Source organism: Tachypleus tridentatus, unplaced genomic scaffold (assembly GCF_004210375.1).
Source record: "Tachypleus tridentatus isolate NWPU-2018 unplaced genomic scaffold, ASM421037v1 Hic_cluster_1, whole genome shotgun sequence".
In the NCBI taxonomy this organism is placed as follows: domain Eukaryota; kingdom Metazoa; phylum Arthropoda; class Merostomata; order Xiphosura; family Limulidae; genus Tachypleus; species Tachypleus tridentatus.
The window spans coordinates 11,094,709-11,119,151 of record NW_027467777.1 but is presented as its reverse complement, the minus strand read 5'-3'; the positions used below and the strand labels follow the sequence as shown (position 1 = coordinate 11,119,151).

Genomic DNA, 24,443 nt, shown 5'->3' with positions numbered 1-24,443 from the left:
CACTAAAATAGACACAGAGTCACTAGAATAGACACCAATAGTCACTAGAATGGACACCAATAGTCACTAGAATGGACACCAATAGTCACTAGAATGGACACAAAGTCACTAGAATAGACACCAATAGTCACTAGAATGGACACCAATAGTCACTAGAATGGACACAGAGTCACTAGAATAGACACCAATAGTCACTAAAATAGACACAGAGTCACTAGAATAGACACCAATACTCACTAGAATAGACACTAATAGTCACTAGAATGGACACCAAATCAAGAGACTTTACAAGTTATGTGTGTATGGTGACTACTTATTAACGGAAGAAGAGATTAGATACAGAAAGGAAAAGGTGGAAGAGAAAGGCTTACGTTAGAATTAAAAACCCAGAACAGTAATACTGAAAAATGAACCTAAAACTTGGGATATGATGATATTGGTTTTATGTAAGAGTAGAGCATACCCTTGAAAGTACAGTAAAACGTACATGATTTCGAAAAACACTTCAATGTCTTAAAGCAAGTCCATCATCCAGTCTACTGTCCATAAATTTTATCCTCAATATGTTACTGACTAGGAAGATCCATAGAAACGAAATTAAAAACTAGAACACGTAACTGTCTGTACCAAACATATCATTTTAAACTTTAAAGAGATAATTCTGATTGATAAAAATACCTTATTGTTCTCATTCGGAGTTACGTGTAGCACAATGTTTGACTAGAAGATATTTAACCTCATGAAGACTCATTATTACTCAAGGCCTGGTGAAGTTTCAAACTCAAAAGACATCATTATGGACAATGTCCAGTGAAGTTCAAACTGACGAATACATCATTGTGAACCAATGTCCAGTGAAATTTTAAACTCACGAAGACATCATTATGGACAATGTCCAGTGAAGTTCAAACTCACAAAGACATTACCGTTGACCAGTGTTCAGTGAATTTTAAAGTTTTAAAAATATGAAGAATAAAAACAAACTATTCGTAACATAATCAGTTAACAGAGTGTTTGAAAGTGGGTGTGACTAGTGACTATACTCTATTTTGTCATGTTACACACTTGCTGACTATACTCTATTTTGTCATGTTACACACTTACTGACTATACTCTATTTTGTCATGTTACACACTTGCTGACTATACTCTATTTTGTCATGTTACACACTTACTGACTATACTCTATTTTGTCATGTTACACACTTGCTGACTATACTCTATTTTGTCATATTACACACTTACTGACTATACTCTATTTTGTCATGTTACAAACTTGCTATTCACTTCATTCCTGAAGAGAACACATCATCAAACAATATATAGTTCTAGCTCCAGAAAGTGGTTATTTTTCAGAGAAACTATGTTCGGATGAAGAACATCTTACTAATTTTAATGTATTATGGAAATCATTCGCTTGGCGGCAGCACCACCGTTAGCGTTCACAGTGAGATCGTGAGTTGCTTATAAAGTTGTGATTTAATACAAAGTTTTGTTGTAGCTGGTTTACAGAATTACGTCTAAGTTTCCTATACGTAAAATTAAGAATTATAACATGAGAAACTCTTTGATTCACCGCTTTGAATTAGGGTATACTTTGTTAGACGATACATGGATTTTTCCCGTCATAGCTTCAATGTAGTTATATCGTAAATTGTACTAGTAACAGAACCATATCTTGTATTTCAAGACGGCTGGTATGGGTGTTAAAAATTTTATCAATCTAAAGTAGAGAACAACGTTTCGACCTTTTTAGGTTATCTTCAGCTTAACTTAAGAAGATCGAAACGTTGAGATGGTTACTGATGGGGCTCCATCTATCCTAGACAAATCATAACGCGTGACATTAGAGCTGTCAAAGGGTTAGATGTTGGAGACACGAAATACAGTGTCTCACCATTCTAACATATGATTCGTTGTATGTAGACTGCATAATTCTAATTTTGTCTTCGCTCTGTGATGCTACAGTGTATGTAGACTCCACAACTCTATACACTATAGTGTATGTAGAGTGGACTCTATAACTCTAATCCTATCTTGGATCCGTGAAACTATAGTGTATGTAGAGAGGACTCTGTAACTCTAATCCTAACTTGGATCCATGAAACTATAGTGTATGTAGAGAGGACTCTATAGCTCCAATCTTATCTTGGATCCGTTAAACTATAGTGTATGTAGAGTGGACTCTATAGCTCTAACCCTATCTTGGATCCGTGAAACTATAGTGTACGTAGAGTGGACTCTATAGCTCTAATCTTATCTTGGATCCGTGAAACTATAGTGTATGTAGAGTGGACTCTATAGCTCCAATCTTATCTTGGATCCGTGAAACTATAGTGTATGTAGAGTGGACTCTATAGCTCCAATCTTATCTTGGATCCGTGAAACTATAGTGTATGTAGAGTGGACTCTATAGCTCCAATCTTATCTTGGATCCGTGAAACTATAGTGTATGTAGAGTGGACTCTATAGCTCCAATCTTATCTTGGATCCGTGAAACTATAGTGTATGTAGAGTGGGATCTATAGCTCTAATCTTATCTTGGATCCGTGAAACTATAGTGTATGTAGAGTGGACTCTATAGCTCCAATCTTATCTTGGATCCGTGAAACTATAGTGTATGTAGAGTGGACTCTATAACTCTAATCTTATCTTGGATCCGTGAAACTATAGTGTATGTAGAGTGGACTCTATAGCTCTAACCCTATCTTGGATCCGTGAAACTATAGTGTATGTAGAGTGGACTCTATAGCTCTAATCTTATCTTGGATCCGTGAAACTATAGTGTATGTAGAGTGGGATCTATAACTCTAATCCTAACTTGGATCCGTGAAACTATAGTGTATGTAGAGAGGACTCTATAGCTCTAATCTTATCTTGGATCCGTGAAACTATAGTGTATGTAGAGTGGACTCTATAACTCTAATCTTATCTTGGATCCGTGAAACTATAGTGTATGTAGAGTGGACTCTATAACTCTAATCTTATCTTGGATCCGTGAAACTATAGTGTATGTAGAGAGGACTCTATAGCTCTAATCTTATCTTGGATCCGTGAAACTATAGTGTATGTAGAGTGGACTCTATAACTCTAATCTTATCTTGGATCCGTGAAACTATAGTGTATGTAGAGTGGACTCTATAACTCTAATCTTATCTTGGATCCGTGAAACTATAGTGTATGTAGAGTGGACTCTATAACTCTAATCCTAACTTGGATCCGTGAAACTATAGTGTATGTAGAGTGGACTCTATAGCTTTAATCTTATCTTGGATCCGTGAAACTATAGTGTATGTAGAGTGGACTCTATAACTCTAATCCTAACTTGGATCCGTGAAACTATAGTGTATGTAGAGTGGACTCTATAGCTCTAACCCTATCTTGGATCCGTGAAACTATAGTGTATGTAGAGTGGACTCTATAGCTCTAATCTTATCTTGGATCCGTGAAACTATAGTGTATGTAGAGTGGAATCTATAACTCTAATCCTAACTTGGATCCGTGAAACTATAGTGTATGTAGAGTGGACTCTATAGCTCTAATCTTATCTTGGATCCGTGAAACTATAGTGTATGTAGAGTGGACTCTATAACTCTAATCTTATCTTGGATCCGTGAAACTATAGTGTATGTAGAGTGGTCTCTATAAGTCTAATCTTATCTTGGATCCGTGAAGCTATAGTGTATGTAGAGTGGACTCTATAACTCTAATCTTATCTTGGATCCGTGAAACTATAGTGTATGTAGAGTGGACTCTATAACTCTAATCCTAACTTGGATCCGTGAAACTATAGTGTATGTAGAGTGGACTCTATAACTCTAATCTTATTTTGGATCCGTGAAACTATAGTGTATGTAGAGTGGACTCTATAACTCTAATCTTATCTTGGATCCGTGAAACTATAGTGTATGTAGAGAGGACTCTATAACTCTAATCTTATCTTGGATCCGTGAAACTATAGTGTATGTAGAGTGGTCTCTATAACTCTAATCTTATCTTGGATCCGTGAAGCTATAGTGTATGTAGAGTGGACTCTATAACTCTAATCTTATTTTGGATCCGTGAAACTATAGTGTATGTAGAGTGGACTTTATAACTCTAATCTTATCTTGGATCCGTGAAACTATAGTGCATGTAGAGTGGACTCTATAACTCTAATCTTATCTTGGATCCGTGAAACTATAGTGCATGTAGAGTGGACCCTATAGCTCTAATCTTATCTTGGATCCGTGAAACTACCTTGTTTCTGGATACAGTTTGTAGTTGAATCAATCGTTGTAAATTCCAGTAACTAAAAATCGTTACTGTGAAGCTCCTCCAATACCTGATGTAAATGCTTACATTGTATATCCTATAGTTCTTATGTCACACGTTCCGCCAGACTGATAGCTAAATATCACATTTTCCCATTAAAACAGAAAAAGCGTTGTTTTCTAACAAACCACTAGGTGGCGGAGTATTTTCCCAGTGCTATCATTTGTTAGTTCTGTAACATTATAAGCCACCACGGTTGAAAGGGGTGGCATGTTTGATGGGACAGGGACTCGAACCGTAACCCTCAGATTGTTAGTCGAGCGCCCTAACCACCTGGCGATGTCGGGTCTGACGAAGCGGTTTGGTTTCTTTCGAATTTCGCGCAAAGCTACACTAGGGCTATCTGCGTTAGCTTTCCCCAATTTTGCAGTGTAAGACTAGAAGGAAGCCATCTTGTCAGCACCAACCACCGTCAACTCTTGGGCTACTCTTTTACCAACGAATAGTGTGATTGACCGTCAAATCATAACGCCCTCACATCTGAAAGGGCGAGCATATTTGGTGTGATTGGTATTCGAACCCGTGACCCTAAGATTGCGAGTCAATCACATTAACCACCTGGTCATGCCGGGTCTCACCAAGTGAGATTCGCGAAAGCACATTACAATAGCATACAGTTCTGTCACTTTTGAGTAACATAAAACACGTGTAAACATGACGAACAATGTCTGTGGTCAGATGCGCATCTGCTAAAATCTGTTACAGAACCACATGTATACGAATTATGTTTGTTTATTTGAAATTAAGCACAAAGCTACACAAAGGGTTATCTGTGCTCCGCCCACCACAGATATCGAAACCTGATATCTTGCGATGTGAGTCCACAGACACGCTGATGTGCCACTGGAAGGCCTACAAGAATTATTTATGTAAACACAGGTCATAAATAATAATCAATTCTTGCTTCACATATAACACGAAACGCGCACAAAATCTGAACAGCCACATGGAGGGCAATCGTGACAGGGAAGACCCAGGTTATTTAGTCAGAAGGAAGACGGGTGGAATATTTCACCAGGTCTTGAAAGTTTCTGGAAAAAAGAGATAGTTTTTATTAGATTTAAGGTTATTTTTTACATTTCACCTGAAAGGGAATTGTTAGACAAACACGACTATTTCAAATTAAGTATAACAAATGTGTTAAATTTAGTTACTCTTTAGAAGCGATAGTTTATCGCAATTTTGCTCACATAACTGTTTACGAATTTTACGCTGTATAGTTCATTTGCACTGACTTAGCGACTGTTGTATTATTGCGTCATGCCACTAAAACCTTTCAAGTTTTTCTCGTTGTTTTAATTGAGTGTTACCGCATCATAATATCTTGTAACATATGAAACGTTCTAAGCCTCTATTGGGTTATAAATACGATTTCAAAATGCAGTTCGAGTTAGATAGATAGTAGATCTAGAGTACGTGATTGTGAGTTTAGTGATAAAGAGGGTATAATAATGATTTTAAAATGAAATTATCATCGGTTGTATTGTCACAACAGGAGAGAGAAGAAGTCTTCAATTGTGTTCTAAAATAACTGAACCAGCCAATGTAGATTTTGACGGAAAGAGACGATTAGTTAAAGCTTTGGATACAGTTGTAGTAATTAACTGTGTAACGAACATTTATGTATATACATCTAACTTGTTTTAATACACATATCATTCACCGCTGCATAGCGGCACATAAAGTGACTTTGGGTTTCTTTCAACTACAAACTTTTAACTCATAGCTCCGTCATTCCTTGACAAATTCGAGGTATAATTACAGTTTTGGACTTAGAATATCAAATCCTTTCGATTGATAAGTTTGACCACACCCAGCGTCTCGTAGATTAATTTACTCTAATCCTACTTAAAAGAATTTCAATTTGAGGATCGGCTGGTAAAGATTCTGATGAGTAATTAAAGTGAGTCGGTATACATATGCCCGACGCTTGGTATTACTGGTACACGAAAACGTAAGTAATAAAAGGAAGGAATGGTTTAATAGATTAATTTACTCTGATCCCACTAAAAGAATTTCAAACAGACTATGTGCTGTTCGTTTATTTTTTGAAATGTATCACCAAGTAGTGACAGATATCGACAATAAATAATTTGGCTCATACATTAGGGACGGCTGGTGCAGATAGTTTTCGTGTAGGTTTGCGCGAAATAATAAAAAACAACAAACAAACTAGATCCTCCCCTGCATAACTATTCAATATTTTAATAATGTCTTGACCAAAACAAACAAACAACAAATTCGTTCAATTATAAAATAACCAAAAAAGATTTTATTCATGTACATTTTCTCAGGAATTTCGTTCTTTTGACTGATGATACCACACGAACAAGTGTAATTCTAAAAGAGGATATGTAACAACTCCTAGAGATACACTAGTAATAACGGCAAAAAAATGGTGGCTTGTAGAGGACTTGACCAATCAGAAGTTAAAAAACAGAATATTTGTCAGTAGCAGGATTTCGTTTGTTCAGGGTGACTAACGTTATCATTATCAGTGTATGTGTGTGTGTTTTCTTATAACAAAGCCACATTGGGCTGTCTACTGATCCCACCGAGGGGAATCGAACCCCTGATTTTAGCGTTGTAACTCAATATACTTACCGCTGGGGGCGCTAAATAGCAGAACCTCGTTTGTTCAGGGATGGGTAACGTTGTTACTGAGTTGCAAAAAAGGGTAGTGCACACTAAAGTGATATAAAGAAATAGTGCATTTTTTAAAAACATTTATGCTGGTTATGAACCAAGATAGGGTTAACGGTGTCCTTCTGTTTGTCAATATGGTTATGGTCATACCATCGTTCGATCTCTGTCGGTGTTTGGGTAAGAAAAGTTCATACCCTGGAGGGTCAGGTTCTCTGTGACCTCTTCCTTCTCCCCGTACTTATGTTACGGATTATTATGTTTTGTTTTTTATTATGATTATATTGTTTTTACGGATTATGTTACAAATACGGATTGGTATTTATAATTCTAGAACTGAATATTATTTTGATCCTTTTCAGGGCAATGTCCATGTATTGTGGCTTGTATATAGTGATTATTTTATTATATCAACAGAATGTCAAGTTTGTCGGTGGCATTTTTATTATCTTGTATATATATTTTTATTATTATTTATTATTATTATTATTTATTTATTTATTATTATTTATTTATTTATTATTATTATTATTAGTTTTATTTATTTTTTTATATTTAAAATATAAGTTAACTGGGGAGAGATATTTAGGACTAACTTCATCATGTATGAGGTACCTGTCTAGTTCGCATAGTAATTCGTTTTCATCCAATTCTTATTAAAGTACATAATTGTAATATGTAGGAGTCTATCTGGTATGGTTGGTATGTTCGAGTATTTGTGAATGAACTGAGATGATATTGTTCTTGGAACTCTGTATGCAGTTGTGAGTGTGTTTTGGATTGTTTGTAGTTTAGTTTTAATTATTTTATTGCTTACAGTTATCCATGCTGGAGCTGCATAGTCTATTACTGGTCTAACACATGTTTTATAGATTTTGGTCATACCAGCTTCTTTCGTTTAGCTTGTTTTGAATTTCGCGCAAAGCTACTCGAGGGCTATCTGCGCTAGCCGTCCCTAATTTAGCAGTGTAAGACTAGAGGGAAGGCAGCTAGTCATCACCACCCACCGCCAACTCTTGGGCTACTCTTTCACCAACGAATAGTGGGATTGACCGTCACATTATAACGCCCCCATGGCTGAAAGGGCGAGCATGTTTGGCGCGACCGGGATTCGAACCCGCGACCCTCAGCTTTCGAGTCGAGCGCCTTAAGAAGTTTCTTTAGTTAGTGATTAGTTAATCTTATATCGATATGTTTTTCCTTTGCGTTTAGTAAAACCTATTCAGAAAGATTAGAGAGGTCAACATATAAATGGCTGGATAGATCCCATTAAACTAACTAATCCACAAAATATGGGTATTTATGAGGTTAGTGTACATGTTAAGATTCGTAATTTCCCTAAACATAGTTTCTACAACTAAATTATCTTAGATTTTAGTTTCAAAAAATAAAATAACGACGTAATAAAGATGCTGAAAAGAAGTATATTTACTTTTATTTGTAATTTTCATTTTGTTAAACTTTAATTTTTCCGACGGGCACGATTAGTAATTGAAACGAGCTAGTATTGGAATAGTTAAATTTATTTTTTAATTACAGTTAAGGGTAATGTCAGTGTTCAAAGCTTTTAAATATTTTCTATGCTTTGATTAGGGTTAACTCATTGTTAACTATTAAATACTTTACTGACAAAACAGGGCTAACTCACTGTTAAGTACAAAATACTCACCTAAGTTAGGGTTAACTCAGTATTAACTCCTAAATATTTCACCTACCGCAGCTAGGCCTAACTGGTTATTTGTGTGTAATTTTTACAGAAAAACAGATGGAGTTAGAACGAGAGAGAACGACCCCAAAACTACAGGAAGGGCAGAAACTGAAGAAAAACAATGACGAGCTCACATCAAATGTACATAAAATTATAGAAATTAACCAGGTATTTCAGCAAGTTAGACCCAAAATGAATTCAAGAAACTTACTGGAATTTTAAAAGTCTTAAACGTCAAACAAAGAAAACTGATTTATATTGTAATTACAGCTTGTACACGTAACGTAATAAGATCATGTTTTATGTTAGGGTAGTAATGTAACGTTTTTCAATTTCTTCTACGTTTAACAGATAGGTCGATTATTTTTACTTCTTGGAACCCAGCCTAATTCTGTAGGTTACAAGTGAGAGGCGATAATACAATTGCAACTGTCCCAAAATGTTGTACTCGAGCTAAGCCTCATAGACTTATTAAAATAAGTAGACCTAAATATACTTATTTTAAAAGATGCTAAAAATGAAATCCGCATATGCGTTGAAATGGGCACTGTAAACTACGCTGAGATAACTGATTCGTTTTATTCACTGGTGTGCGTAAACAACTACAACAAAATTCCTCAGATTCTTAGCTTTGTCTGTATTAGTCAACATGAGTTTTATTATTATTTCCAATAAAAACAAAAATTTAGTATGAATGTTATCTACACTATTCTCATAACTAAGTATCCCACAACCACCACACAAAAAAACCAACAACAGAAACAAACAAAACGAAAAAAGTACATTGTCACCTACTGCCAGTACCAGATCAAGACGATCGTAGGGCCTAGGCACCTTCTGTTCGTAAGCTCTACCAGCCGTATAAGATAAACCAAAAGTTAGATAAATTATATACACTGTGGTACCTCGGTTCTCGAACTTAATCCGTTCCAGAAGGCTGTTCGAAAACCGATTTGTTCGAAAACCAAATCAATTTTTCCCATAAGAAATACTGTAAATTAAATTAATCCGTTACAGACCTCCAAACATTACGAATTATGAAGCATTTTAAGTAAAAATATTGCTTATTTATACCTGTATAATAATACTTACATGTCAACCACAAAAACTATAAACACAATAAAAAAACAATAAATGAAAATTTAACTGCACTTTACCTGTGCTGAGGAGAGCTGATGGCGTAAGTGAAAGGTGGTGAGAAACGTGGAGAGTAGGAGGGTTATTATTGTTTGGAAGGGGAGTCACCTTCCATAAAAACGTCAGGTAACTCCCCTACTGGGGTTCTTTCTCTTTTCTGTCTCTTTGCACTGCTATAACCTGCTTGAGACTCACTGGGCCTATTTCTCACTAAAAACTTGTCTAATGAAGTTTTGTTTTTGCCTGCATTTTAAAATGTTTCTGAAGTAAGACATGGCATTATCATTGAAAAGGTTTATGCTGCAGTTTGCTACAGCTTTGTTAGAGGGAAATTTTTCCACAAAACTTTGTAACTCTCCCCATTTTACACACATTTCCTTGATTAGTGAACTAGGAACATCCTCCCTTCCCTCCTCCTCATCTGAAGACACTTCCTCAGTTGCTTTCTGTTGCTGCTCCTTCTGAAGATCTTGGAGTTCTTCCATGGTGAGCTCAGTGTTGTGGTCTTCCACAAACTCCTCCACATCATCACCACTCACATTCAAGCCCATACACTTGCCTAGTGAGACAATATCCTCGACAACAGGCTCAGTCTCAAAGCCTTCAAAATCTTTACCTGCTACTGAGTCTGGCACAATTTCTTCCAGGCTGAGTTCATGGTTGTCAAAGACACTTCCCTCCAGGCTTTGTCTATGATCCTCAAGCAATGGAAGATATTAAAGCAATTTTCCAGAATTCTCTGAGGGTTAACTCTGTGTCAGAGGTCACTTCAAAGCGCCTTTAAAACAGTGCTTTGGTGTAGAGTTTCTTAAAGTTCGATATGACCTGCTGGTCCATGGGCTGAATGAAAGGAGTCGTGTTAGGGGGCAAGAGCTTCACTGTAATGAAACTGTACTCCTCCACCAACCCGTCCTCCAAGCCTGGTTGGTGAGCAGGTGCATTGTCCGTCACAAGAAGACATTGAGTGGCAACTGTTTTCCGTGAGGTAATTCTTTACACTTAGGGCAAACACTTCATGGACCCACTCCATAAAAAAATTGCCTGGTTACCCATGCTTTACTATTAGCCCTCCACATGACATTTAGTTTACTTTTCAGGACATTATTTTTCTTAAAAACCCCCGGGTTCTCAGAATGGTACACAAGCAAAGGTTTAAGTTTTAAATCCCCACATGCATTACTACATAACAATAGAGTTAGCCTGTCCTTCATTGGCTTGTGTCCTAGCAGTGACTTCTTCTCCTGGGTGATGTAGGTCCTCTTTGGCATTTTCTTACAAAAGAGGCCTGTCTCATCACAGTTGAACACTTGTTGTGGAATAAAACCCTCAACTTCTACATAGTCCTTAAATTCCCTAACAAATTTATCAGCAGCGTCTTTGTGAGAACTGACACCCTCCCCATGTCTCACCACACTATGTATGCCACTTCTCTTTTTAAATTTTTCAAACCACCCCCTACTAGCCTTAAAGGCATCACTTGTATCAGCACCCGTTCCAGGGGTGTTTTTCAGGAGGTCAGCATGCAACTGCTTTGTTTTCTCACAAATGATGGTCTCAGAAATGCTATCACCAACTAACTGTTTTTCGTTTACCCAAATCAACAACGGTTTTTCTACCTCTTCCATTGTTTGTGATCTTTGTTTCGTAAGGACTGTCACTCCTTTTGCAATATCAGCTCCTTTGATGACCTCTTTATTTTTCAGTATGGTGCAGACTGTAGACTTCGCCATATCAAACTGTGTAACAAGGTCAGGCACGCGAACACCACTCTCATACTTCGCTATAAGATTTTTTTCACCTCTATTGTGACTCTAACAACTTTTCTTTTTGGTTTACTGCTTTCATTATCCTTCTTTGACCCAAAGGTGGCTTATTTAATCAGAATATTTAGAAAAAACGAGAACGTTCACATCAGATTTTAGCGGGGGTGTGGACTGAGCAACAGGTGCGGGTAAAATGTTTTGGACAAGCTTGGCGTGGGCCGAAAATGGTCGTTCGGGTCATCATTCGGGTTAATTCGGAGGTTCGGGCCACGATAACTTGGTTCAGGAACCGAGTTTGTGTTCAACAACCGAGACACTTTTGTCTCAAACAATATATTCGAAAACCGAATTGTTCGAGAAGGGAGTCGTTCGAGAACCGAGATACCACTGTATATAAATTATGAATTCTAGTTTGAAATTTCGTAGGCCCTAGGTACTGTGCCTAATAAATAATCCGTTCCTGTCTACTGCTTTTCATCTCTTTACAATTTATAAACGACACGCCAGGTTCAGTGACGCGTAACAGTGAATTCTGTTGTGTCTTCGGGATTAAAAGAAAGCTGCCAGTTAGGACTAACACTCTCTTTTTCGTGGTTACCGAAATCGACCATCATTTTATTTACTTGTCACATCCGGTTCCGTGATCAAGTCGCAGTTCGATCTGGAGAATTATTTTCTCTTTTAAATTAAGTTTTATTAGCATGTGTTATCGTCTTAGATGCAAAACAAAAAGAATAATAAATGAGCCGTCACAGTAATCCATGTTGTAAAAAGTGATATGAAGGTAGCATACAATTGTAATACAAGTGGGTTAAATTCGCACTCTACTAAAACTTTACAAACTGAAGAACTCTGTGCTCTTATGGATATTGCATGAATGATAGTCAAGTTTCTAAAAGTGGTTTATTTACTTATTTTAAAAGACTGATTGATAATAGGTGTGTAGGACAAGCAAAAATATATGTGTGTGTGTTTATAAGTATGTAAATTACTGATTACCGACTTTACTGACTTACAGAGAAAAGAGATTTCTCATGAAAAGATTCAACAACGATTTTCCAAACTACGAACCAAACGTTTAAGACGAAACGGAAAATGTTTGGTGGTCAGAAGTGAAGAGATCCTTGCAAACAGAGAAAACCAGTACGTCTCTGCAGAAGGAGAATATGAAAGATTGAACATGGTAAGTTGTGTTTGAAAGCGTAAAGCTCAACTGGTTTTATTTAAAACAGTACGTTATAAATAATTTGTATTTACGTACACAAATATCTGTATGTTTAGAGTACGTTTCAGTTGGGTAGTGAGCAGAAGAGTAGGAAAGAAATGAGAGTATAAGAAAATAGCCACATTAACTTGACCGTCACTTATTTGTATAAAAACATAAGGTTCAGTTATCTTAATGTAATATAGAGGGCGCTATTCACTGTTATACGTCTGGGCGTGGTTATTAACAACAGACAAATATTGAAGATTTGTACTCGTATGTACATCATGCGTTTCAAATAAATGTAACAAAAAAATAAAAACAATGTCTTAACACACTTAACACCATAGAGATTCGTAAGTGGAATTTCTACTGTATTTAAATAAATACGTAACACTTATTTTGTTAAATTGATGAAACTCTAATGGAATTTTCGAACCTTAAATTACAAAATCTGCTAAGTAGCTTAGCTCCTATTATATATTAACCCTAATTCTAATAAGAACTGAATTATTGTAAACCTCAAATTACAACATCTGCTAAGTAGCTTAGCTCACGTGTAATATTAACCCTAATTCTAATAAGAACTGAATTATTGTAAACCTCAAATTACAACATCTGCTAAGTAGCTTAGCTCACGTGTAATATTAACCCTAATTCTAATAAGAACTGAATTATTGTAAACCTCAAATTACAACATCTGCTAAGTAGCTTAGCTCACGTGTAATATTAACCCTAATTCTAATAAGAACTGAATTATTGTAAACATCAAATTACAAAATCTTAGCTCACGTGTAATATTAACCCTAATTCTAATAAGAACTGAATTATTGTAAACCTCAAATTACAACATCTGCTAAGTAACTTAGCTCATGTGTAATATTAACCCTAATTCTAATAAGAACTGAATTATTGTAAACATCAAATTACAACACATACTAAGTAATTTAGCTCGGGTTAAATATTAGCCCTAATTCTAATAATGTGGTTTTACATTTGTTGTAGTGATACAGTAAGGATCAGTTACTAACACTGTAAAGTTGTTGTTGCATTTTTCATAGCAAATGATTCAATATCCTATGTAAACAGTGTTAGAGTTGAAATCTATATATATTTATACAATGTTGTCTTTAGCACTATTATTTAACAACGAGCTGAATGAAAGTTGTCATGCAGTTGTCGTAGTTAATATTGCACTTCTTAAAATCTTATGACTTACTACAGTTAGGCTTAAGTTCAGGTAACAAATTTACTTGTCATAAATACCCTTTCATCATTTTCTTATTGTTCGGAATCTATTTTTATAAGTTAATTAACAACTTTTCTAATATATGTATGTGTGTGTGTGTGATGTCAGGTTCTTTTTATAAATTTGGGAATTTAATATTTCTAAACATGTCGGTCTAATTCATTTTAGACGTTTTTTAGTTTTATCCCATAACTTAATTTGTTTAACTATTTATCATCATTTTACATCGTATTAGAATGGAATTTTCCATCTTGACGTCAAAGAACTGCAGAAAATTATACGTCAGTCATCGAAGGAACGACTGCAATTGGAGCGCCATCTAGCGAGGGCTACTGAGGTTGGTAAAATTTTCCAGTTTCTTTCGATGGTTGTCAAATGATAAATTTTCTGATAGCGATATTCATCAATTTTCTCTATTGTTAATATACTTACAGTAAAATTCCCATTGAAAAATGATCAACCTTAGAATGGAAGACTAGAGAATGAAAATTCGCGGCCATTTTAATTATTTTTTTTCTCATGATGCGTCGGCGTAGTATATTTTATTTTATTTTTCTCAGATTGGGAAATTAATACCGACGATGCATTCCATTTCTCTGCATTCTTTCCAGAGCTAAGGCGATATGAAGGACAGCGCATTCTTCGCTTTCCAAGCCAGAACTTGAAATACCATATAATGGTATACACTAAAAAGCTTTTAACCATATTTATGATTTGAAACACAAGCCAGTTTGTTCCTAATTCGAGTAGAAAAAACATGTTAAGAGAATTGGCCAAATAATCCGTAACTTTCTTTGTTTCTCGATATACTATTGGCATAGTTGTTTTTATTTCGTTTACTTAATTTCGTCTTTGTATTAAACTACAGTTTCACGAAAACGGTGTCATAATTGGTTCGTTATAAATACACAGACTGGGTGGTTTTCTTAAGCACACATTCTGCAAAGTTAGCTACCTGCTTTGTTCCCCACAGTCATCGAGTCTCGAATTTTAACGTTTTCGTCCTCAAACATACAACTGAATCGCCAGTGGACTGAATTAGCGATCTGTTTAACGGACAGGAACATCGGACTGTTCTGTTTAGAGCTTACAAGGAAACCGTCTAATAAATTACAATGATTTAAATAGCTCCAAATTTAGGATTTAATCTGTACTATGAATGCAACTGTTACCAGGATGAAAATCGTATAAGGGTCTTCTTAAACTAGAAGATACATCAGTAATTGGCTAAGCAGTTCTTCATCGTACTAAAAGATACATCAGTAATTGGCTAAGCAGTTCTTCATCGTACTAAAAGATACATCAGTAATTGACTAAGCAGTTCTTCATCGTACTAAAAGATACATCAGTAATTGGCTAGGTTGTTTTTCTTCGAGCTAGATGATACATCAGTAATTGGCTAGGTTGTTTTTCTTCGAACTAGATGATACAACTGTAACTGAAATGGTTGTTTTTCCTCGAGGTAGAAAAATACATGAGTATCCAGTTAAGTTGCCTACTTCTTAGTCGATTCAGGCCTGGTTTAATTTGTAGGAACTTTTTACCGGTGTGAACGTTTGTTTCTTATGGATACAAATTTAGAAACTCTAAATAGAAATTTTGTATTTTGTGTTTGGAAGGGGAGGGTGTTCCTTAGGAATTTTAGGTAATGTTGGTCGCAACTGTTGGCACGTTATTCCCAAGGGGAGAGGTATTACTTCTCCGGTTCACGTGCCACTAACGTTAACTATTTTGTTTCCTTTGGGTATCAACTGTGAATAGCTAGTTATTTCATAAGGAAAAACTAAAGAAACACAATTACAGTATATCAGGTCGCTATTACAGTATATCAGGACGCTATTACAGTATATGAGGACAATTTTTCTATTTATAGTACATCAAGACACTATTTCTATTTACAGTATATCAAGACACTATTTCGGTTTATATTATATCAGGACACTATTTATATTTACAGTATATCAGGACACTATTTCTATTTATAGTACATCAAGACACTATTTCTATTTACAGTATATCAGGACACTATTTTTATTTACAGTATATCAGGACACTATTTCTATTTATAGTACATCATGACACTATTTTTATTTACAGTATATCATGACACTATTTTTATTTACAGTATATCAGGACACTATTTTTATTTACAGTATATCAGGACACTATTTCTATTTATAGTACATCATGACACTATTTCGGTTAATATTATATGAGGACACTATTTTTATTTACAGTATATCATGACACTATTTTTATTTACAGTATATCAGGACACTATTTTTATTTACAGTATATCATAACACTATTTATATTTATAGTACATCATGACACTATTTCGGTTTATATTATATGAGGACACTATTTTTTATTTACAGTATATCATGACACAATTTTTATTTACAGTATATCAGGACACTATTTTTATTTACAGTATATCATGACACTATTTTTTATTTACAGTATCTCAGGACACTATTTTTATTTACAGTATATCATGACACTATTTTTATTTACAGTATATCAGGACACTATTTTTATTTACAGTATATCAGGACACTATTTCTATTTATAGTACATCATGACACTATTTCGGTTTATATTATATGAGGACACTATTTTTATTTACAGTATATCATGACACTATTTTTTATTTACAGTATATCAGGACACTATTTTTATTTACAGTATATCATAACACTATTTATATTTATAGTACGTCATGACACTATTTCGGTTTATATTATATGAGGACACTATTTTTTATTTACAGTATATCATGACACTATTTTTATTTACAGTATATCAGGACACTATTTTTATTTACAGTATATCATGACACTATTTTTATTTACAGTATATCAGGACACTATTTTTATTTACAGTATATCAGGACACTATTTTTATTTACAGTATATCATGACACTATTTTTATTTACAGTATATTAGGACACTATTTTTATTTACAGTATATCAGGACACTATTTTGCTTTACAGTATATCATGACACTATTTTTATTTACAGTATATTAGGACACTTTCTATTTACAGTATATCAGGACACTATTTTTATTTACAGTATATCATGACACTATTTTTATTTACAGTATATCAAAACACTATTTATATTTACAGTATATCATGACACTATTTTTATTTACAGTATATCAGGACACTATTTTTATTTACAGTATATCAGGACACTATTTATATTTACAGTATATCATGACACTATTTATATTTGCAGTATATCATGACACTATTTATATTTACAGTATATCAGGACACTATTTATATTTGCAGTATATCATGACACTATTTATATTTACAGTATATCAGGACACTATTTATATTTACAGTATATCATGACACTATTTATATGTGCAGTATATCATGACACTATTTATATTTACAGTATATCAGGACACTATTTATATTTGCAGTATATCATGAAACTGTTTATATTTGCAGTATATCATGACACTATTTATATTTGCAGTATATCATGAAACTATTTATATTTACAGTACATCATGACACTATTTCGGTTTATATTATATGAGGACACTATTTTTATTTACAGTATATCATGACACTATTTTTATTTCCAGTATATCAGGACACTATTTTTATTCACAGTATATCATGACACTATTTATATTTACAGTATATCAGAACACTATTTATATTTACAGTATATCATGACACTATTTATATTTACAGTATATCATGAAACTATTTATATTTACAGTACATCATGACACTATTTCGGTTTATATTATATGAGGACACTATTTTTTATTTACAGTATATCATGACACTATTTTATTTACAGTATATCAGGACACTATTTTTATTTACAGTATATCATGACACTATTTATATTTACAGTATATCAGAACACTATTTATATTTACAGTATATCATGACACTATTTATATTTACAGTATATCATGACACTATTTATATTTACAGTATATCATGACACTATTTTTATTTACACTATATCATGACACTATTTATATTTACAGTATATCAGAACACTATTTATATTTGCAGTATATCATGACACTATTTATATTTGCAGTATATCATGACACTATTTATATTTGCAGTATATCATGACACTATTTATATTTACAGTATATCAGGACACTATTTATATTTCCAGTATATCATGACACTATTTTTATTTACAGTATATCAGGACACTATTTCTATTTATAGTACATCATGACACTATTTCGGTTTATATTATATGAGGACACTATTTTTATTTACAGTATATCATGACACTATTTTTATTTACAGTATATCAGGACACTATTTTTATTTACAGTATATCATAACACTATTTATATTTATAGTACATCATGACACTAGTTCGGTTTATATTATATGAGGACACTATTTTTTATTTACAGTATATCATGACACTATTTTTATTTACAGTATATCAGGACACTATTTTTATTTGCAGTATATCATGAAACTGTTTATATTTGCAGTATATCATGAGACTATTTATATTTGCAGTATATCATGAAACTATTTATATTTACAGTACATCATGACACTATTTCGGTTTATATTATATGGGGACACTATTTTTTTATTTACAGTATATCATGACACTATTTTTATTTCCAGTATATCAGGACACTATTTTTATTCACAGTATATCATGACACTATTTTTATTTACAGTATATCATGACACTATTTATATTTACAGTATATCAGAACACTATTTATATTTACAGTATATCATGACACTATTTATATTTACAGTATATCATGACACTATTTATATTTACAGTATATCATGAAACTATTTATATTTACAGTACATCATGACACTATTTCGGTTTATATATATCAGGGACACTATTTTTTATTTACAGTATATCATGACACTATTTTATTTACAGTATATCAGGACACAATTTTTATTTACAGTATTTCATGACACTATTTTTATTTACAGTATATCAGAACACTATTTATATTTGCAGTATATCATGACACTATTTATATTTGCAGTATATCATGACACTATTTATATTTACAGTATATCACGACACTATTTATATTTGCAGTATATCATGACACTATTTATATTTGCAGTATATCATGACACTATTTATATTTACAGTATATCAGGACACTATTTATATTTGCAGTATATCATGACACTATTTATATTTACAGTATATCAGGACACTATTTTTATTTACAGTATATCATGACACTATTTTTATTTACAGTATATTAGGACACTATTTTTATTTACAGTATATCAGGACACTATTTTGCTTTACAGTATATCATGACACTATTTTTATTTACAGTATATTAGGACACTTTCTATTTACAGTATATCAGGACACTATTTTTATTTACAGTATATCATGACACTATTTTTATTTATAGTATATCAAAACACTATTTATATTTACAGTATATCATGACACTATTTATATTTACAGTATATCATGACACTATTTTTATTTACAGTATATCAGGACACTATTTATATTTACAGTATATCATGACACTATTTATATTTGCAGTATATCATGACACTATTTATATTTACAGTATATCAGGACACTATTTATATTTACAGTATATCATGAAACTATTTATATTTACAGTACATCATGACACTATTTCGGTTTATATTATATGAGGACACTATTTTTATTTACAGTATATCATGACACTATTTTTATTTCCAGTATATCAGGACACTATTTTTATTCACAGTATATCATGACACTATTTATATTTACAGTATATCAGAACACTATTTATATTTACAGTATATCATGACACTATTTATATTTACAGTATATCATGAAACTATTTATATTTACAGTACATCATGACACTATTTCGGTTTATATTATATGAGGACACTATTTTTTATTTACAGTGTATCATGACACTATTTTATTTACAGTATATCAGGACACTATTTTTATTTACAGTATATTATGACACTATTTATATTTACAGTATATCAGAACACTATTTATATTTACAGTATATCATGACACTATTTATATTTACAGTATATCATGACACTATTTATATTTACAGTATATCATGACACTATTTTTATTTACACTATATCATGACACTATTTATATTTACAGTATATCAGAACACTATTTATATTTGCAGTATATCATGACACTATTTATATTTACAGTATATCAGGACACTATTTATATTTGCAGTATATCATGACACTATTTATATTTGCAGTATATCATGACACTATTTATATTTACAGTATATCAGGACACTATTTATATTTCCAGTATATCATGACACTATTTTTATTTACAGTATATCAGGACACTATTTCTATTTATAGTACATCATGACACTATTTCGGTTTATATTATATGAGGACACTATTTTTTTATTTACAGTATATCATGACACTATTTTTATTTACAGTATATCAGGACACTATTTTTATTTACAGTATATCATAACACTATTTATATTTATAGTACATCATGACACTAGTTCGGTTTATATTATATGAGGACACTATTTTTTATTTACAGTATATCATGACACTATTTTTATTTACAGTATATCAGGACACTATTTTTATTTGCAGTATATCATGAAACTGTTTATATTTGCAGTATATCATGACACTATTTATATTTGCGGTATATCATGAAACTATTTATATTTACAGTACATCATGACACTATTTCGGTTTATATTATATGAGGACACTATTTTTATTTACAGTATATCATGACACTATTTTTATTTCCAGTATATCAGGACACTATTTTTATTCACAGTATATCATGACACTATTTTTATTTACAGTATATCATGACACTATTTATATTTACAGTATATCAGAACACTATTTATATTTACAGTATATCATGACACTATTTTTATTTACACTATATCATGACACTATTTATATTTACAGTATATCAGAACACTATTTATATTTGCAGTATATCACGACACTATTTATATTTGCAGTATATCATGACACTATTTATATTTACAGTATATCAGGACACTATTTATATTTGCAGTATATCATGACACTATTTATATTTGCAGTATATCATGACACTATTTATATTTACAGTATATCAGGACACTATTTATATTTGCAGTATATCATGACACTATTTTTATTTACAGTATATCAGGACACTATTTCTATTTATAGTACATCATGACACTATTTCGGTTTATATTATATGAGGACACTATTTTTATTTACAGTATATCATGACACTATTTTTATTTACAGTATATTAGGACACTATTTTTATTTACAGTATATCAGGACACTATTTTGCTTTACAGTATATTAGGACACTTTCTATTTACAGTATATCAGGACACTATTTTTATTTACAGTATATCATGACACTATTTTTATTTACAGTATATCAAAACACTATTTATATTTACAGTATATCATGACACTATTTTTATTTACAGTATATCAGGACACTATTTTTATTTACAGTATATCAGGACACTATTTATATTTACAGTATATCAGGACACTATTTATATTTACAGTATATCATGACACTATTTATATTTACAGTATATCATGACACTATTTATATTTGCAGTATATCATGAAACTATTTTTATTCACAGTATATCATGACACTATTTATATTTACAGTATATCAGAACACTATTTATATTTACAGTATATCATGACACTATTTATATTTACAGTATATCATGACACTATTTTATTTACAGTATATCAGGACACTATTTTTATTTACAGTATATCATGACACTATTTATATTTACAGTATATCAGAACACTATTTATATTTACAGTATATCATGACACTATTTATATTTACAGTATATCATGACACTATTTATATTTACAGTATATCATGACACTATTTTTATTTACACTATATCATGACACTATTTATATTTACAGTATATCAGAACACTATTTATATTTGCAGTATATCATGACACTATTTATATTTACAGTATATCAGGACACTATTTATATTTGCAGTATATCATGACACTATTTATATTTGCAGTATATCATGACACTATTTATATTTACAGTATATCAGGACACTATTTATATTTCCAGTATATCATGACACTATTTTTATTTACAGTATATCAGGACACTATTTCTATTTATAGTACATCATGACACTATTTCGGTTTATATTATATGAGGACACTATTTTTATTTACAGTATATCATGACACTATTTTTATTTACAGTATATCAGGACACTATTTTTATTTACAGTATATCATAACACTATTTATATTTATAGTACATCATGACACTAGTTCGGTTTATATTATATGAGGACACTATTTTTTATTTACAGTATATCATGACACTATTTTTATTTACAGTATATCAGGACACTATTTTTATTTGCAGTATATCATGAAACTGTTTATATTTGCAGTATATCATGACACTATTTATATTTGCAGTATATCATGAAACTATTTATATTTACAGTACATCATGACACTATTTCGGTTTATATTATATGAGGACACTATTTTTATTTACAGTATATCATGACACTATTTTTATTTCCAGTATATCAGGACACTATTTTTATTCACAGTATATCATGACACTATTTTTATTTACAGTATATCATGACACTATTTATATTTACAGTATATCAGAACACTATTTATATTTACAGTATATCATGACACTATTTATATTTACAGTATATCATGAAACTATTTATATTTACAGTACATCATGACACTATTTCGGTTTATATTATATGAGGACACTATTTTTTATTTACAGTATATCATGACACTATTTTATTTACAGTATATCAGGACACTATTTTTATTTACAGTATATCATGACACTATTTATATTTACAGTATATCAGAACACTATTTATATTTACAGTATATCATGACACTATTTATATTTACAGTATATCATGACACTATTTATATTTACAGTATATCATGACACTATTTTTATTTACAGTATATCATGACACTATTTTTATTTACAGTATATCAAAACACTATTTATATTTACAGTATATCATGACACTATTTATATTTACAGTATATCATGACACTATTTATATTTGCAGTATATCATGAAACTATTTATATTTACAGTATATCATGACACTATTTATATTTACAGTATATCATGACACTATTTATATTTACAGTATATCAGAACACTATTTATATTTGCAGTATATCATGACACTATTTATATTTACAGTATATCATGACACTATTTATATGTGCAGTATATCATGACACTATTTATATTTACAGTATATCAGGACACTATTTATATTTGCAGTATATCATGACACTATTTATATTTACAGTATATCAGGACACTATTTATATTTGCAGTATATCATGAAACTGTTTATATTTGCAGTATATCATGACACTATTTATATTTACAGTACATCATGACACTATTTCGGTTTATATTATATGAGGACACTATTTTTATTTACAGTATATCATGACACTATTTTTATTTCCAGTATATCAGGACACTATTTTTATTCACAGTATATCATGACACTATTTTTATTTACAGTATATCAGGACACTATTTTTATTTACAGTATATCATGACACTATTTTTATTTACAGTATATCAGGACACTATTTTTATTTACAGTATATCATGACACTATTTTTATTTACAGTATATCATGACACTATTTATATTTACAGTATATCAGAACACTATTTATATTTACAGTATATCATGACACTATTTATATTTACAGTATATCATGACACTATTTATATTTACAGTATATCAGGACACTATTTTTATTTACAGTATATCATGACACTATTTTTATTTACAGTATATCATGACACTATTTATATTTACAGTATATCAGAACACTATTTATATTTACAGTATATCATGACACTATTTATATTTACAGTATATCATGAAACTATTTATATTTACAGTACATCATGACACTATTTCGGTTTATATTATATGAGGACACTATTTTATTTACAGTATATCAGGACACAATTTTTATTTACAGTATTTCATGACACTATTTTTATTTACAGTATATCAGAACACTATTTATATTTGCAGTATATCATGACACTATTTATATTTGCAGTATATCATGACACTATTTATATTTACAGTATATCAGGACACTATTTATATTTGCGGTATATCATGACACTATTTATATTTGCAGTATATCATGACACTATTTATATTTACAGTATATCAGGACACTATTTATATTTGCAGTATATCATGACACTATTTATATTTGCAGTATATCATGACACTATTTATATTTACAGTATATCAGGACACTATTTATATTTGCAGTATATCATGA

At 31.6% G+C, this 24,443-nt stretch overlaps 1 protein-coding gene across 1 annotated transcript in view; it reads left to right on the top strand.

Moving 5' to 3' along the window:
• The first annotated feature begins 8,721 nt into the window (after positions 1 to 8,721).
• Positions 8,722 to 24,443, top strand: part of LOC143242024 (uncharacterized) — a 34,178-nt gene continuing 18,456 nt past the window's right edge. Inside the window, exons 1-3 of the mRNA XM_076485366.1 lie at positions 8,722 to 8,832; positions 12,583 to 12,747; positions 14,253 to 14,354. Of these exons, the coding sequence (XP_076341481.1) occupies positions 8,722 to 8,832; positions 12,583 to 12,747; positions 14,253 to 14,354 (378 nt within the window). The remainder of the gene's footprint in view (positions 8,833 to 12,582; positions 12,748 to 14,252; positions 14,355 to 24,443) is intronic.